Genomic DNA, 17,086 nt, shown 5'->3' on the forward strand with positions numbered 1-17,086 from the left:
TGTTATAAGACCACAGATGCCTGAAGCTTAAATCCTACAGATAATACTAAATCCTAGATAAAATTTCCCCTATACATACATGCCTATGATTACCCTTTCTATAAAACCTCAAAGTCCTTGTCAGCACCTGAAGACAGGGTAAGGACAGGGTTTCCTTGTCTTCCTGCTGTAGCTGCACTGGTCAAAGTTCCTTTCCTGCTTTGCGTCATGACCTCTTCTGTTTGATGTTGAGGCAAACACCTGACCAGACCTGTGGGATCACCAGAGTCTTTAAATAGTGTTTCAAAAATGTGGAGACTGGGTCTTTCTAAGTCGCTTCACGTCGCATCAGCTGAGTGGAAAAATATATGTATAGATGCAATATCGTTCTTTCTTTTTAAAGGTCCTGGGGAATAAACCCAGTGGGGCTTGACCTGGACCTCTGAGCTACATCCCACCCTTTTCCTTTTATTTTAAGAGAGGGTCTCTCTGACCTTGGGCTCCTCCAGCCTCAGCCTCCCCGAGAAGCTGCGCTTTGTTTTTGTGTTGAGGTTAAACCCAGGGCCTTGCCAAGCTCCGAAAGCAGCGCCAGGTGTCACCTCTGTACCAGAGGCTAAGCCAAGGCTTCCCACCTGGATTAGGTCCCAGCACAGCCCGGAAGCTCCTCCTGAAAAGGGCTGGGGCCAAGAATCCGTCACTCTACCCAATTTCAGGCAGTGATTGGATGATGTTAGCTGTCAGTCACGATGCAGAGGCGGGCCTGGAGGCCATCCATCCGGGAAGCTGGAGCAACTGTCCAATCAGTGCGCAGAGGAAGGGGAAGGGCGGGCTTCCACAACATTGCGGGCCTTCTTCCTCACCCACCGGGCTACTCCTTCTCTGGCCGAGTTTCTGTTCCAGTGACCCATTGACTCTGCCGCTGCCTGTGTCCCCGGGGATTTCGGGGGCCGGGAAGTTCCTCCAGAGGACGCCGGGTCACCACGGAAGCCAAAAATGGTGAGTTTGCGACCAGGGCTGAAGGTGCGGGGTTGGGGCCCGGCGCGGGGGTGAGTTGCGGAGGGCGGCGGATTCCACGCTGGCAGGTGGCCCTGGGCCCTGTCCCCTGGTTCCCTGGGTTTGGAAGGGCAGCTCAGGTCCCTGGTGTCCCCTTTGCTCCCTACTGGTGGCCCGACCCACTCTTCCCAACGTGGAGGAAGCAGGGCCACAAATGCACCTTCCTTCTCCCAGGGGAGCTCCTCCGGAGGCTGCTGTAGGTCCCCCAAATTGCAGGCGCCTCCTGCCTTCTAAACCCACCTTCCCTCCACCTCACAGCTCGGCCAGACGTTCGTTCTTCCCACTCGGTCCAAATGGACACCGCCCGCTAATTGTCACTTTTCATCTAGTGAAATATTGGAAAAAATCTTCCTCCCTCCTTCCCTCCTTCCTTTCCTCCCTCCCTCCCTTTTTTCCTCCCTCTCTCCTTCCCTCCTTTGCTCCCTCCCTCCCTCAGCCATAACTTGTGATCCTCCTGCTTCAGCCTCCCACGTATCTGGAATGACAGGCCTGTGCCACTGTCCTTGGCAAGAACAACACTTTTGAAAGCATTTGTTTTCTCTTTGTGAATGTTATACTTGAGGGGAAAGAATAATCACTTAACATTTCCTTGTGTTTGGTCAAAATAACTGCTTTAAAGGGAATTAAGAAGTTGTTTATAGATCCCAGGGATATGGAATCCTGGGCTGCACCAATAGAGGATAACTGCTCCCTTTTCTGATAGTCCATGATGTAGAGTCACCCCAGTCGTGTAGTCCCTTAAGCACACAGGGAAATAATGATGTAGGGACAGAGGAGGCAAGGCTCTGAAGATAGCCGGAAACAGTTTTATCTGGCTGCAGCCAGTCTCAGAGGGCACTGCTTTTGCTGTAATCAATCAATTCATCCCCTGAACCCCGAGTTCAGGTGGTTTCAGAATCTTATACCCAGCATGTAAGGGGAGGGACTCAGAAGTTCACATTGTAATACTGAGACCCGCAAATAACTCTCAGACCACACAGTCTCATTCCAGTTAAGCCTTTATTGCTGGCCAGTGGCAGACACTCTGCTCTCGAAAGAATGAGGTTTTCAGAGTGGGGCCCCTGCCTTAACTTGGCTCCATATTTAAGCACAAAAACCACAAAAGGGACGTTTGGAGGTTCAGGCAATGCCAGCAAGCCGGAAAGTTGTGGTCAGTTAGTCTCTGGTTGGCACATAGATCATTCTGTGTTCTTGGGGGATTTTCATGAACAAAAGAATGCAAACTGCCCCAGTCATGACCTTTTTGAGTGTCATGGCTGAGTTCACAAAATGGAGTCACCATAGTCAAGTTGTCACATCACACACATAAAAGCAGCTTTTTCTTTCAGTGTTCTAGCCACGTTAACCCTTCAAGGACAGCACCTGAGAAGGGGAGAGCTTCTTCTCCCCTTTCTTTCCTCCCCCACCAGCTGTTTCCATGGTGCCCAGTTGGTGACTTCTCTGTGAATCCCAGCTCAAGGCCAGAGGCCTTGTTTGCACATTTCTACAAACTACTATACTGGATACAAGTGTGTAAAAAACTAGTAAGGGGAGTTTGAGTCCAGCACTTGGAGTGCTAATTTCTCCCATACTAGCCACCCGGTAAAATAGGGCAACACGAAAATAGAAAGTTTATCTACACTGAACTTTTTTGTGGACACTCTCTTGTTGACAGTCCTAAAATTAGCCATGGTGAAGATTTCTGGAAAAACCCAGTTAAAATTTTCTGTGAAGGAAGGGGATGCCACTACAATAATATCTGATTCATTTACTGTCCTTCATCCCCAGCTCTTTTCAATATGATTTTCAGAAAGGATCTGGCTACGTTGCCCAGCCTGGCCTGAAAGTTGTGATCCTTCTGCCTCAGCTTCCCAAGCTGTTGGGATTAAAGGCATTGACAACCCCAGCTACAAAACATACTTCATTTTAACCCAAATATTAATGACCATACTAAGGAACATGGATTCAAGTTACCCTGAATGATGTATGTGTCCCTCTTTTCTTTCCTTCTTTTCTTTTTTCTTTTCTTCTTTGTTTCTTTGTTTCTTTCTTTCTCTCCCTCTCTCTCTCTCTCTCTCTCTCTCTCTCTCTCTCTCTCTCTCTCTCTCTCTCTTTCTTTCCTTTTTTAATATACCAGAGATTGAACGCAGGAACACTTATACATTGACCCACATCCCCAACACTTTTTTTTTTTTAGTTCTCGGCAGACACAACATCTTTGTATGTGGTGCTGAGGATCGAACCTGGGCCACACGCATGCCAGGCGAGTGCGCTACTGCTTGAGCCACATCCCCAGCCCATATCCCCAGCCCTTTTTACATTGTATTTTCAGATGTGATCTCACCAAGTTCCTTATGGTCTCACTAAGTTGCTGAGGCTGCCTTTGAATTTAGCAATCCTCCTACCTTAGCCTCTCAAGCTGCTGGGATTACAGTTGTGTACGACTGTGTCTGGTCTACATGAACTTTTATAAAAGAAACTTGGTAGGAACATCAGATTAATGGGGTACAGAAAAAAAATAAAGAAAATTTTTTCTGTATGTCTGTTATTGCATTCTGAGCTTTGGTAGATTTTGGAGACTAGGCATCTGGTAAGGTTAGTGGTATATTCTGAGAAGTTTTGAGAATTGTGTTCTGATACAGAAATTAAGATAATTGGCTATGAAAGGACTTAAGATAGCCCAAGATAATTTTTGTTCTCCATACAGAACCCTGCCTTTCCACCCTCATGGTGGTCTGGTTAGCCAAGTCAAGTACTCTGAAGGTTCTTTGATGGAGATGCAACTGTATAGAGAACATGAGTTCACAGCTGTAAAAATCTTGTGCTTCTCCTTTATCTTCCTTAGGTGTAGACACCATGTCAGATTTCTTGGGCAGAGGTTCCCTTTGGATGCCTCACAGGGTCCCATGTCCTCAGCCACTGTCCTCTCCTGGAGCTGCCACAAGGTGCCCACTGCTGCCCTGGTCCCTTCAAGGTGAACAGAACTTCAGGCCCTGGGTCAGCTCCTCCTAGAGGACAGCCTGAGGTGTGGGGTGCAGCCTCTCAGGGAAGCTGCTGGGGGCTCTGGGCTGAGGAATCTCCTGGAACAGCCCTCATCTAGACAGCTACTTCCTTGGGAACTTGTTTTCCCCAAGCTCTTTCCCCATTCCTTTGAGACAGGTGGCCAGTCAGCCTGTGGATGCTGGTGCTGAGGGGCCAGGTCACCAGTGATTCCTGCCCTTTCAGTCTCACAGTGTGAAGGAGCGAAACCTGTCCCAGAGCATAAGGACCACCCACCCCAGTGTAGAGCTGTGCAAACCTGAAAAGCCTCTTAGAGTGGAGTTATGGTCCAGGTCTCTTAGAGGGTGATCCTGGAGGCTTTCAGGGAGCAAGACCAGGAGGGAGCATGTCCCAGCTGTCAGGAACCTTCCCTGCCCCTTGAGCCTGACACATGTGTGCTCCCTCAGCACCAAAGCTTTCTGTGTATCACTTTGAAATGATGTGCTCACTTATCCGAGGCCCAGGTTTATTTATTCATAGCCACATGGGATGGACTAATATTAAAGAGGCAAGAAAGAAGTGGATTTTTTAAAAGTCTGGTTGCATTTCCATTGTTAAAAATCCCAACTTACAGCCAGGTACAGTGGTGCACACCTTTGATCGTTTCTTCTCCAGAGGTTCAGACAGGAGTGTTGCAAATTTGAGGACAGCTTTAGGAACTTATCCAGGCCTTATGCAATCTGGTGAGACTGTATCTCAAAATAAAGTATAAAAATGACTGGGGATGTGGATCTGTAGTAAAATGTCCCTGGTTTTCATCTTGGGGCTATAAAAAAGAAAGAAAGAAAAGAAAAAGAAAACACCTAATTACCTAATTTACCTTTTGCTACCCCTGAGTATGTATAGAAAGTTTGTAAGATTCAGTCTTGTCTTTTCAGTGATTTCAAATTGAAATCCAACCCTAGATTCCAAAATGCCACGTAAGATACAGAGAAACTCTGTTTTGCATTATTGCTGCAGAATTTGAGTCCAATACTATAAAAATAGTGGTGGATAAATTTATGAATGTGATTTCATGTAAACTAGTAACTGTCCTTCACAAGGTGATGAATTTGACAAAGGATGACATTTTTTCACTGTTGTTATCTGGACTTGGCAGGTTCATGTTAGCTGTGTGTTTTTTTTTGGTATCAAGAATGGAACCCAGAGTTGCTTATCCACGAGCCCCTTTTAGATTCTTTGTTTTGGTACAGAGTCTTGCTACATTGCCTAGTGCCTCAGACTCGTGAACCGCTGGGTTACAGGTGTGCACCATCACTCCCTCGTCATTATAAAATTTAAGGACAATTTTGGCAATACCTGAAATACCCAATTATGATCATTTAATCACTGAAATAGTAAATGACACTCGTTTTCTGGAAAGGAGCCATACGTCTGTCTAAATAAGGGTGCTGATCCCCTCAAGAGCACTCCCAGTATGTCACCTGATTCCTGTTCCCTCCTAAGTGCCTCCTCCTAGGGCCACCCTTTTGGGAGCTGGCCTTTTATCTTATGAAATTTGGGATCAGCATAAATGCCCTCTCTATTCTCTCTGTCCTGTAGAACATTTTGGCTGGTCTTAGATACAGTCTATTATTTTCAATTTTTTTTTTTTAAGAGAGAGGGAGAGAGGAGAGAGGAGAGAGAGAGAGAGAGAGAGAGAGAGAGAGAGAGAGAGAGAGAGAGAGAGAGAATTTTTAACATTTATTTTTTAGTTCTCGGCGGACACAACATCTTTGTTGGTATGTGGTGCTGAGGATCGAACCCGGGCCGCACGCATGCCAGGAGAGCGCGCTACCGCTGAGCCACATCTCCAGCCCGTATTTTCAATTTTTTGAAAACTATTTTTTGTTGTTGCTGTAGTCTGACAAAATGCCTATTTATTTATTTTTATGTGGTGCTGAGGATCTGAAAGGTTAAGAATGTAAAGGTTAAGTTTGTTTTCTTGGTTGAAGTTCTGTTTTCCTGAAACCTGAAATTTATGTGGGTGTCAAAACAATTCCTGGAACAACCGTTAAATGTATGTTGAGAAATGTCTCCTGACCATCTGGTTGCTCTGTACAAACAACCCCTCCCGCATTCCCTGACCTCCACATGAACTCCCCAGTTCAAACAATGTATATAACCTCTGCTTAAGTTGTTCTCGGGGCTCTCAGCTCCTCTCAAGTGAGCTCTATGCCCCAGCATGCTGGACCCCCAATAAACCCTCTGCTGTTGCATGAGCAGTCTCTTAGTGGTCTCTTCCTCTGACGCTCACCCGACCTTAACAGATCAAACCTAGGGCCTCTCATGTGCTAGGTAAGCACTCTACTGCTGATCCAAAATCCCAACCCTACTATTGTTTTTTTTTTTTTTTTTAAAGAGAGAGAGAGAGAGAATATTTTTTAATATTTCATTTTTTGGTGGACACAACAACTTTGTTTGTACGTGGTACTGAGGATCAAACCCAGGCCGCACACATGCCAGGCAAGCGGACTACCACTTGAGCCACATCCCCAGCCCCCAACAATACTATTTTTATTTTTAGATGTAGTTTTTCTTATGTTTACCTCCAAAATACAGTAAACCATGCCCTAAATTTCACAGAATTTATTGAAATGCTCAGTGTTTTTTTAGAGAGTGTAGATTATGGAAACATTCAATCTCCCTTGTGAGAAAGCGTGTTGTCTTTCCATTGATTTTGTTGTATTTTATGCCTCTAATTGTGTACCTTTTGTATTATAATCATTTTTATCTCTCATTACATGTATTTTAGTTGTTTTTTTTTGTGTGTGTGTGTTTGTGTGTGTGTGTGGCCTGCTGGAGATTGATCTGAGGGCCACAGACATGCTTGGCAAGTTTTCTACTACCAAGCTACTCTCCAGCCCAAGAGAATTAGTATTGTAGACTGTTTTTTATTTATTTGCTTACTTATTGAGTGCTGGGGATTGATGCCATGGACTTGCTCATGCTTAGTTATCCTCCAGAAATAAATTTCAATTTGTGAGCAGCTTTCTGGCGGTGGGCAGGTGTTTTACTGGGGGATAAACCTACAGTCACTTGACCACTGAGCACATCCTCAGCCTTGTATTTATTATTATTTTTTCTTTTTTTATATTTTGTATAGTTATACATAGACAGAATACCTTTTTAAAAATTTTTCTGTGGTGCTGAGGATCATACCCAATGCCTCACACATGCTAGCAAGTGCTCTGTCACTCAGCTACAATCCCAGTGTCCTCTTTTAATTTTTAATGAAGACCAGTCTCACTAAATTTCTGAGTGTCTTGCTAAGTTGCTTAGACTGGCCTCCAACTTTCCATTTCCCTACCTTGACCTCCCTTTTGGCTGAAGTTACAGGTGCACACCACCACACCAGCAGTTGGAATGACTTGTCAGACCCTGCTGACAATCTGTAGTTCCTGATCAGGTGGTAACAGCAGAGATGCTGAAAGACACACACACACACACACACACACACACACACACACACACATACACACAGTAGGAATGAGCACCTCTTTATTTTTTCCCTTCTTCTTTTATATAGCAAAAAAGAAACACATCCTCTTGGCAGCTTAATCTTTTCCAGCATGGATAAACATTCTCAGCATAACTTTGTTACTGGTCACAGTGCTCTATACTTCTTATTATACTACTTGTAGTTAGTTATTTCCTGGCAAGCACAAAAATGTATATATTTTAAACTTGGCAGAACATTCTTTTATCTTCTTAAGATGGCAACAAGGACACAGTTCAAAGAGTTCATAGTTTCTCACAGTGCCCCTTTGTTTTGCGAAGCACAGCAAAACTTAACACTTTGTGTATGTGACCACACAATGACTTTTGAAGACTTATCATCCAATTTCTTTCAAGATGGTAATAGTATTGAAAATCAGTTTCCTTGCTTTTGTCCATAGTTTTGAAATTTGTTACTCTGACTCTTCCTCTTTGCTTTATTTTTGCATTTTTATGAAAATGGTATTTAGCATATAAAATTGTTTCTCATGTATATGTTTGTAAAACTTCATGGCTTGGTAGTTTATTCACTTCTTTATGATATAAACTTTATTTTTTTCAGAGCAATTTTTGACTTACATAGTATATTAGTCAGTGTTCTCTAGAGGAACAGCATCAAGAGGAAGTATGATTATGAAAGGGGACTTTTAGATTGGCCTACTTGACCCAAAGCTGGAAGTCCACAGTGGCCATCTGCAGCTGGAGAGTTTTAGGAGTGCTGGCTGCAGAGTCCAAGAGGCTGAAGCCGCAGAACAAGAGGGATCAATGGTGCTGCTCTGGTCCAGACCACAGGTTCTGGAAACTCCCTGGAGAATCACTGGCAGAGTCCACTTTGGGAGACTGAAGGAGGCAGAGTCTGATATCCTCAGGCCACTGCAGCAGCCATCAAGAACAAATGGGAGAAGAAAGGAGCTTGCTCTGCTGCTGCTTCCTTCTTCTTCCAACTTTTGTTCACCCAAGTCCTATTAGATGGTGCTGCCTAGCTTAAGGAGGATCTCCAGTTTGGTTCACTGTTCCACATGCCAATCATTTATAGACACACCCATAAGGTTATTAATCATTGGCATCTTTTAATCCAATCAAGGTGACAATTAAATGTGGCATTACTCATAGAATCGAATACCCCTTCTCTCCAGCTGATAGTCTCCACTGTTTTCAACATATTGCATTGGTGTAGGGTGTTTGTTGGTTACTAAACCATTGTTGAACATTTGATAAGGAGAATGGATGAAGCAACATGTTATGATAAGCCAAAGTTCATTCTTTACCTTAGTGTTCCTCCTCTGTGTGATGTGATTGTGTGTGTTACATAGTTTACAAGATAATGTCATACAGAAGAGTTTCACTGCTCTGGGAATTTTGTGTTCCCCCTGTTCATCACTCCTCCTCATTGCTCCCTCCCTCTCTGCTCCATGAGTCCCTGGTATCCATCAGTTCTGCTAGTGCATCTATAATGTTGTCTTTTCCAGAATGTTTTTGACTTGGAATCTTACTGCACTTGGCCATTTCAAACTGGCTTCTCTCTCTTACCAGTCTGCCTTTAAGGGTGCTGTATCATTCCAGGCTGCAGAGCTCATTTTCTGGGTGATGTTCTTTGGTGTGGGTAAACTGCAGCTTGTCCATCCAGTATTGCAAGGTGTATCTTCCTTGCATCTAGCTTTGGGCACTTCTGGATATGGGTTCTGTAGTCACTGTAGTCAGGGTTCCTGTGTCCATAATTTCCCCATCATTTGCATAGACACCTGGAGTGTACAGTTTTTTACATTTATGATTGTACATTTTCTCTCTCTCTCTCTAAAAATACTTTTCTTTATCTATTTAATTTGGATAATATGGTAACTTATGCCTCAGAAAGAATTAGGAGGTGTTAACTCAGCTTCTATGTTCTGGAAAAAAAGTAGAAAATTGGTGGCAGTTCTTAAGTGTCTCATGGAAGCCTGTTTGAGATGTCAGAGCCTTGTCTTGCTTTTGGGTAGTAATTAGTTATTGAGTCTGTTTTTGTCAGTAGCCATGGGCTCATCTGTTTTGTGTATTTCCCCTTGTGTGTAAGTTATAGGAGATTGTCTCTCTCAAAGAAATGGTCCAGTTTTTGCAAGTTGTCAAATTTGTACCAAGCATGTTTATGATAATCTTGAAGTCCCAATGCATTGTTGATGATGATACCTTTAAATGTGTTACTAGGTTTTCAGTCCTCTTTGATTTTTTTCTTTAATGTTATTGTATATTTTACACTTTTTTCTTTTTATGTGTCAGTGAGGTTTGAACCCACTTTCTCCCAAGCAGTAGACAAGCACTCTTCCACTGAGCTATAACCCCAGTCCCTGTCTTCTGTATTCTTAGCCTTATGTCAGTGTATCAGTGATGCTGATGTTCATGAAGAACTTGATATTGTAGACTTCGGATTTCCTGGTTGTGGTTTCATCAACACCTTCTGTTACCTTTCTGTGGTTAATTTAGGTTTACCTTGCTCTTCTTTCTCTGTTTTTCTGAAGTGACAGTTTCAATGATTGCTTTTAGATCTTCTTTTTTGAAATGTGCATTGGATCACTTAGAAAGCAATACAGCACCACCTCTGTTCTCTAAGAATTTCCTGTGATGGATTTTTATAATTTTTCTTCAAAATGGTCACCTTTTCTCTTGAGTCCCCTCTTTGTCCTGTGTCTGTTTTGAGTCTTGTGTTTCACGTCCCCTTCTCTGGAGGCTTTTCAGCTGCTTCTGATCTATTTTCTGCTCTAGCTCTCATGTTCTTTGAGCATACATGGGATTTCACTGGTGGTGCACTTGTAGGGGTGTGGGTTATGTCCTGTGGAGTGTTGCTGTGACCCTGAGACTTCAGTGTGCTTCCCATTTGCTTCAAGGCCCATGAAGCCCTCCTGCCTGCATCATTGTCCTGACAGAGTTGGGCTGATGTCTCTGAGTGTAATTGTGGATTCTTCCTTGTTTTGGGCGGTTCTGTATGTTTTCAGTCCTTGAGTATGGTTCTGTGTCACTTGCAGGGACATTTTCTTTTTGCCAGTTCCATCACTGTGCAGACATCATAACATGCTTACAGGGCTGGGGATGTGGCTCAAGCAGTAGCGTGCTTGCCTGGCATGCGTGCGGCCCGGGTTCGAGCCTCAGCACCACATACCAACAAAGATGTTGTATCTGCCGAGAACTAAAAAATAAATATTAAAAAATTCTCTCTCTCTCTCTCTCTCTCTCTCTCTCTCTCTCTCTCTCTCTCTCTCTCCTCTCTAAAAAAAAAAAAAAAAAAAGAAATAACATGCTTACAGATGTGAATGGTGGCCTTTTTTACACCCAGATTGTGTAGGATAGTTTAGGATTCTGGGCTACAAACTTGTTACTTTACCACACTCTGGAAGAGCTTTTGCTTTATGTTTGTTTGCACCACCTTTGCTACAGGCACCATGAATCTCTTTCACAACAGTCAACCATTGCACATGTGGCCCAACCTTGATCAAAATGTCCTTGAGCGGAGCATTGGCATGTGTCTCATGACTGTACATTATGGTAGTGAACTGGCTGCTGTTAAGAACAGTTTGACAATCATTGGACATTTATTTTTACTATGAGGCTTAGAAATGTAGTGCCTGCTGTTTATTAAGAAGATTTTTTGAGAGATATAAAACTTTGTAAGATTCTTATTTAGACAAGGTGACATTTTTGGGTCATTGAGTTATTTCTAAGGCACGTGCCATCTTTGCACTTACCCCATTTTGCTTTGACAGTAACCACAGGAAATTATCAAGTTGTTGTGTTCATTAATAAATAAGTTAATCAAATAGAGAACTTATGTTTGTTTTTGTCACTTAATAGTAAGCTAGTTGACTAAATTTGTTCTGGAGTAAAGCACCTGCAAAGTTCTAATTGTTCTCTGTATAATCACACAGGATGAACTCAATCTCCAGTTACCACATTGTGACAACCTGTGTGAAAGGTTGTCTAAATGTTGTCTATGAAGGAATCTCCTTATTGACCCTTTTACCAGAGGGTGTGGGTGTGGGCTGGTTCTAGGCATTTCTTTAAGTATGGAATGATAGACTTTCAGAGGAAACAAGACATCAGTAAGTACCATGTTGTTTATATTAACCTTGTAGGTACAGGGATCCAGTGTAGTTTGCAGAATCTCTCTCAAATGCTTAGTTTCTTGATTCCTGCAATTTCCTACTCATCACCTTTCTTTTCTAAAGATAAGTACTATCCAAATTGCTTATATTAGCTCTGTACCACACAGGATGTTTCTAGGACATGTAATAGAGATGCAACCAATAAAGAAGTTAGGATTGATCTCGGAGCCCGTCTCACTTCCTGTGAACTCACCAAAGGAAGGGTATAAAGCACTAAAAAAGGATGTTTGCCTTCTGAGTAGCCAATTTCTAGTGTTGGAATGGCTGTAAGAAATTGAGTACAGTAAAGATTTGTTGGATTAAATCATGGAATTCATCAAGAGGCCAGGGAATCATGTGAACATCATGCATGTTGCGTATAGATTTCTCATGCTGTCAATCTCTCCTGACCTCCACTATACATTTGTGGGATATTTCAGATCTCAGTGACCTTGGAGGATGTGGCTGTGAACTTCACCCAGGAGGAGTGGACTTTGCTGGATCCTTCCCAGAAGAATCTTTACAGAGATGTGATGCTGGAAGTCCTCAGAAACCTGGCTTCTATAGGTAATAATGATGTTTCTAAAATTAATCAAATAGAGAACTCATGTTTATTTTGGTAATTTATGTAGAAGGTGGATGGGGCTGGAGATGTGGCTCAGCGGTAGCGCGCTCGCCTGGCATGCGTGCGGCCCGGGTTCGATCCTCAGCACCACATACCAACAAAGATGTTGTGTCCGCCGAGAACTAAAAAAATAAATATTAAAAATTCTCTCTCTCTCCTCTCTCACTCTCTCTTAAAAAAAAAATTTATGTAGAAGGTGGAAAGGGAATCAGTTGGTGAACTATTGCAGCATAAATGGCACCTAGGATTTGGCAAAACATTTCTAGCTCCTAAATATTCATAAAGATTGTTCTGTTCTCTCATTTTAGGAAACAGGTGGGAAGACAAGACCACTGAATATCAGATTGAAATCTCTGGAAGCAATGTAAGGTAACTGTACTCACAAGAGGAATTCGTGAGGGAATCTGAGAACTGTCATATAATTTTTAAAGCAAACCAACTGAAAATGTATGCATAATATGAAATGTATTAATTTTTATAATAATTTTTACCAGAAATATATTCTTAGCTGTAACAGATATTCAGTCTTTTCAAAGTATTTGACATGCAAAAAGTACTATAAAATTGCATATGTGAATATCACTATTTGGATAATAGCCACAGAGAAGCTGTGTTGCAAAGGATTGTTTTCTTTCAATCTCTTTATTTTCAGGCAAGTTGAAGAAGTCAGACAACCTAGCCTTTACCTGATGTTGGTAGTAATGTAAGGATCTATAAATACATACAAAATTGTGAATGAATTAAGCATTGATTATGTGTTGGTCACTTCTTCAAAGAAGTCATGGTAAACTTCAAAGGCACAGAATAGTGTGGGAAAACCTTCAAATCAATTCCAATTCTTTATTGAACAAAGAAAAATTTTAATAGAGTAAATCCATGTGACTTCATTATGTGTGCAAAAGACTTCATATGACCTTCATTTCTTTAGGCAGATCACATCTCACTCTGGACACAAACACTACAAGCATGAGGAATGTGAAGAGAAGCCATGTGAATTGAAACAATATAGGAAATCTCTGGTTTCTCTCAAAAGTGTTCACACACAAATGTTAATACAAACGGTAGATGGATCTTATGAAAGTACAGTATGTGGAAAAGTCATCAATTGTTTCAATGACATTGAGAGACATGAAGAAACTCATACTGGGGGGCAACCCAATGAATATCAACAATGTGGTGAAGCCTTTTCTTATCCCACCAGTGTTCAAAGACACATGATAACACACAGTGGAGGTAAACATTTTCAATGGGACACATGTGGGGAAGCCTTTCATTTCTCCTCTTTATTTAGAAGACATGAAAGAACTCATTCTGGAGAGAAACTCTATGAATGTCAACAAGGTGTTCGGACCTGTATATCACACACAAGTCTTCAAAGGCACAGGATCACACACACAGGGGATGCAGATTTCAAATGTAAGATATGTGGGAAAAATTTTGATTATCCCAGTTTACTTCAAATACATCAGAGAATGCATACTGTGGAGAAGCGCTATGCATGTAAGCAGTGTGGCAAAGCCTTTGCTAGATCCAGTCACCTTCACTCACATGAAAAAACTCATACTGGAGAGAAGCCCTATGATTGTAAGCAGTGTGGGAAAGCCTTCACTCAGTCCACTAACCTTCACACACATGAAAAAACTCATACTGGAGCAAAACCCTATGCATGTAAGCAGTGTGGCAAAGCCTTTTCTAGATCCAGTCACCTTCACTCACATGAAAAAACTCATACTGGAGAGAAGCCCTATGATTGTAAGCAGTGTGGGAAAGCCTTTTCTACATCTGGTTCCCTTCAGATTCATGGAAGAATGCACACTGGAGAGAAGCCCTATGAATGTAAGCAGTGTGGCAAAGTCTTTTCTACATCTGGTTCCCTTCAGATTCATGGAAGAATGCACACTGGAGAGAAGCCCTATGAATGTAAGCAGTGTGGAAAAGCCTTCACTACTGCCTCTTTCCTTCAGATACATGAACGAACTCATACTGGAGAGAAGCCATATGAATGTAAGCAGTGTGGGAAAGCCTTCACTCAGTCCGGTCACCTTCACACACATGAAAAAAGTCATACTGGAGCAAAACCATATGATTGTAAGCAGTGTGGGAAAGTCTTTGCTACGTCCAGTTACCTTCAGATTCATGGAAGAATGCACACTGGAGAGAAGCCCTATGAGTGTAAGCAGTGTGGCAAAGCCTTCACTCAGTCCTCTCACCTTCACAAACATGAAATAATACATACTAGAGAGAAGCTCTATGAATGTAAGCAGTGTGGCAAAGCGTTTGCTACGTCTTCTCTGCTTCACAGACATGGAAGAATACATTCCAGAGAAAAGCCCTATGAATGTCAACAATGTGGAAAAGCTTTTGCCACATCCTGTCTGCTTCACACATGTGAAAGAACAGATACTGCAGAGAAATCATATTCATGAGAACAATTGGTAAACTTTTCTGTTATTACTGTTTCACTCATATACATGTAGGAAGTTACTGGAGAAAAATCCTTTGAATGTAAAACCTGGTAAATCAATATTTCATGTCATCCTCAAAGACAAGAAAGGGCTCACACTGCCAAAAATGTGTGTGTGTGTGTGTGTGTGTGTGTGTGTGTGTGTGTGTGTGTATGTGTTTGAGAGAGGGAGAGAGAGAGACTGGGGATTATGTCTGATTGTGCTCTACACTGAGCTACATTCTAGTTACTTTTTATTTTGAGACGGGGACTTGCTGAGTTTCTTAGGGTCTTCCTTAGGTGCTGAGGCTAGCCTCCAACATTGATCCTTCAGAATCCACCTCTCAAGTCTCAGTAATTAAAGGCAAACACCACCACATCCAACTGAATAACTCTTTAAATGTAAAAAATATCACAAATCATTCCATTTCCCCTGTTGTCTTCAAAGCCATTTTAATCACATTGAAAAAAAAAAAACAGTTTGTGGGGGATTTTCTACATCCTGTCAGCTTCCCATCCAGCCCTGTTTTCATTTACATATATGAAAATCCTCACGGAGAGAAGCCCTGTGAGTGTGAGAATGTGGGAAATCTTCTAGTTTTCTCAGTATTTTACTAAGGACTTGGAATAATAAGTATAAATCCTACGCAAGTAAGAAATATAAAGGTTTCAGATGTTCTAGTTTTGTTCAGTTGTATGAAAGGACGCATACTGTAGAAAATACTGAGGATAAGCCATGTGGGACAGTATTCAGCTTTGAGAGTTTTCCTCAAAGATGTAGCGAATTCATATCTGGGAAGATCCTTTTACTCTCTTTAAAAATTATAGTAAGACTTTCAACTTTCCAGGTCCCTTTGAACAGCATTTAAGTAATCACACTAGATCTCCAGTCGCACAGTTCACTTGTGGTTGTGACCCAGTAACCGGTCCTCGGTGATGGAAATCCTTCCTCTAGGTTTTGGTGCACCCCAATTTTGATGGAAATTCCTAACAAGATAGCTTTTGGTCGGTGTACCTCGTTATTCACCTGTGCAGTGATGAAATACAGGGGGGTGATGCACTCTATTCACTGCCATCTTCTCCCCAGAAATTGAAATCAAAACCACCCTAAGATACCATCTCACTCCAGTAAGATTAGCAGCCATTATGAAGTCAAACAACAACAAGTGCTGGAGAGGATGTGGGGAAAAGGGTACTCTTGTACATTGCTGGTGGGACTGCAAATTGGTGTGGCCAATTTGGAAAGCAGTATGGAGATTCCTGGGAAACCTAGGAATGGAACCACCATTTGACCCAGCTATTGCTCTTCTTGGACTATTCCCTGAAACCTTAAAAGAGCATACTACAGGGATACTGCCACATCAATGTTCATAGCAGCACAATTCACAATAGCTAGACTATGAAACCAACCCAGATGCCCTTCAATAGATGAATGGATAAGAAAATGTGGCATTTATACACAATGGAGTATTACGCAGCACTAAAAAATGACAAAATCATGGAATTTGCAGGGAAATGGGTGGCATTACAGCAGATTATGCTAAGTGAATCTAGCCAATCCCTAAAAAACAAATGCCAATGTCTTCTTTGATATAATGAGAGCAACTAAGAACAGAGCAGGGAGGAAGAGCAGGAGGAAAAGATCAACATTATACAGAGAAATGTGGGAGGGAAAGGGAGAGAAAAGGGAAATTGCATGTAAATGGAAGGAGACCGTCATTGTTATACAAAATTACATATAAGAGGTTGTGAGGGGGAAGGGAAAAAAACAAGGGAAAAAATTAAATTACAGCAGATGGGGTAGAGAGAGAAGATGGGAGGGGAGGGGAGGGGGGATAGCAGAGGATAGGAAAGGTAGCAGAATACAACAGGTACTAATATGGCATTATGTAAAAATTGGATGTGTAATCGATGTGATTATGCAATCTGTATTTGGGGTATAAATGGGAGTTCATAACCCATTTTAATCAAATGTATGAAATATGATATGTCAAAGAGTTCTGTAATGTTTTGAACAACCAATAAAAAAAAATCAAATAATATCACACTAGACAAAAGCCCTGTATATATAAATGTGGTAGGACCTTTGCTTGTTTCAGATCCATTTGAACTTGTTCAGACTTGAGGAAATTTTTATTTCATTTTATTTATTTACTTTGATAAAACCACTGTAGGTGTGTGAAAATGTGTGTGCCTTCATTTCTTTTTTTATCTATTCAGAGGTAACAAAAATGCACCCTGCATTGGAGAGGAGCATTGCATCAGCATGAAGATTTGAAAGCAACATGTTTTTCTGGGTTACATCTTTCTTATTGTTAGATTCCATTTTCCTGTATTTTAAGTCTTTTGTTGTCCTTAGAAACCCAGCACCTCACACATGCT

At 41.9% G+C, this 17,086-nt stretch overlaps 1 protein-coding gene across 2 annotated transcripts; it reads left to right on the plus strand.

The window, feature by feature from the left end:
• Positions 1-835: 835 nt before the first annotated feature.
• On the plus strand, positions 836-16,790 carry LOC144251063 (uncharacterized). Of its 2 annotated transcripts, XM_077794194.1 has the most exons (4): positions 836-975; positions 12,077-12,203; positions 12,570-12,630; positions 13,190-16,790. In XM_077794194.1, exons 1-4 carry the CDS (start codon positions 973-975, stop codon positions 14,685-14,687), a joined length of 1,689 nt encoding a protein of 562 aa, XP_077650320.1. In that variant the 5' UTR covers positions 836-972; the 3' UTR covers positions 14,688-16,790. The 2 variants fall into 2 exon arrangements, with proteins under 2 accessions (XP_077650320.1, XP_077650321.1); XM_077794195.1 differs by lacking the exon at positions 836-975 and having other exon boundaries at positions 12,184-12,203; positions 12,570-12,625.
• The last annotated feature ends 296 nt before the right edge of the window (positions 16,791-17,086 follow it).

Source organism: Urocitellus parryii, chromosome Y, assembly GCF_045843805.1.
Source record: "Urocitellus parryii isolate mUroPar1 chromosome Y, mUroPar1.hap1, whole genome shotgun sequence".
NCBI classification, from domain to species: Eukaryota; Metazoa; Chordata; class Mammalia; order Rodentia; family Sciuridae; genus Urocitellus; species Urocitellus parryii.

Bases quoted from the DNA above. Each gene is read 5' to 3' on its own strand.
- LOC144251063 (XM_077794194.1), top strand. The intron at 12,204-12,569 runs GTAATAATGATG...CTCTCATTTTAG, and splicing joins CAGAAACCTGGCTTCTATAG to GAAACAGGTGGGAAGACAAG. The intron at 12,631-13,189 runs GTAACTGTACTC...TCATTTCTTTAG, and splicing joins ATCTCTGGAAGCAATGTAAG to GCAGATCACATCTCACTCTG.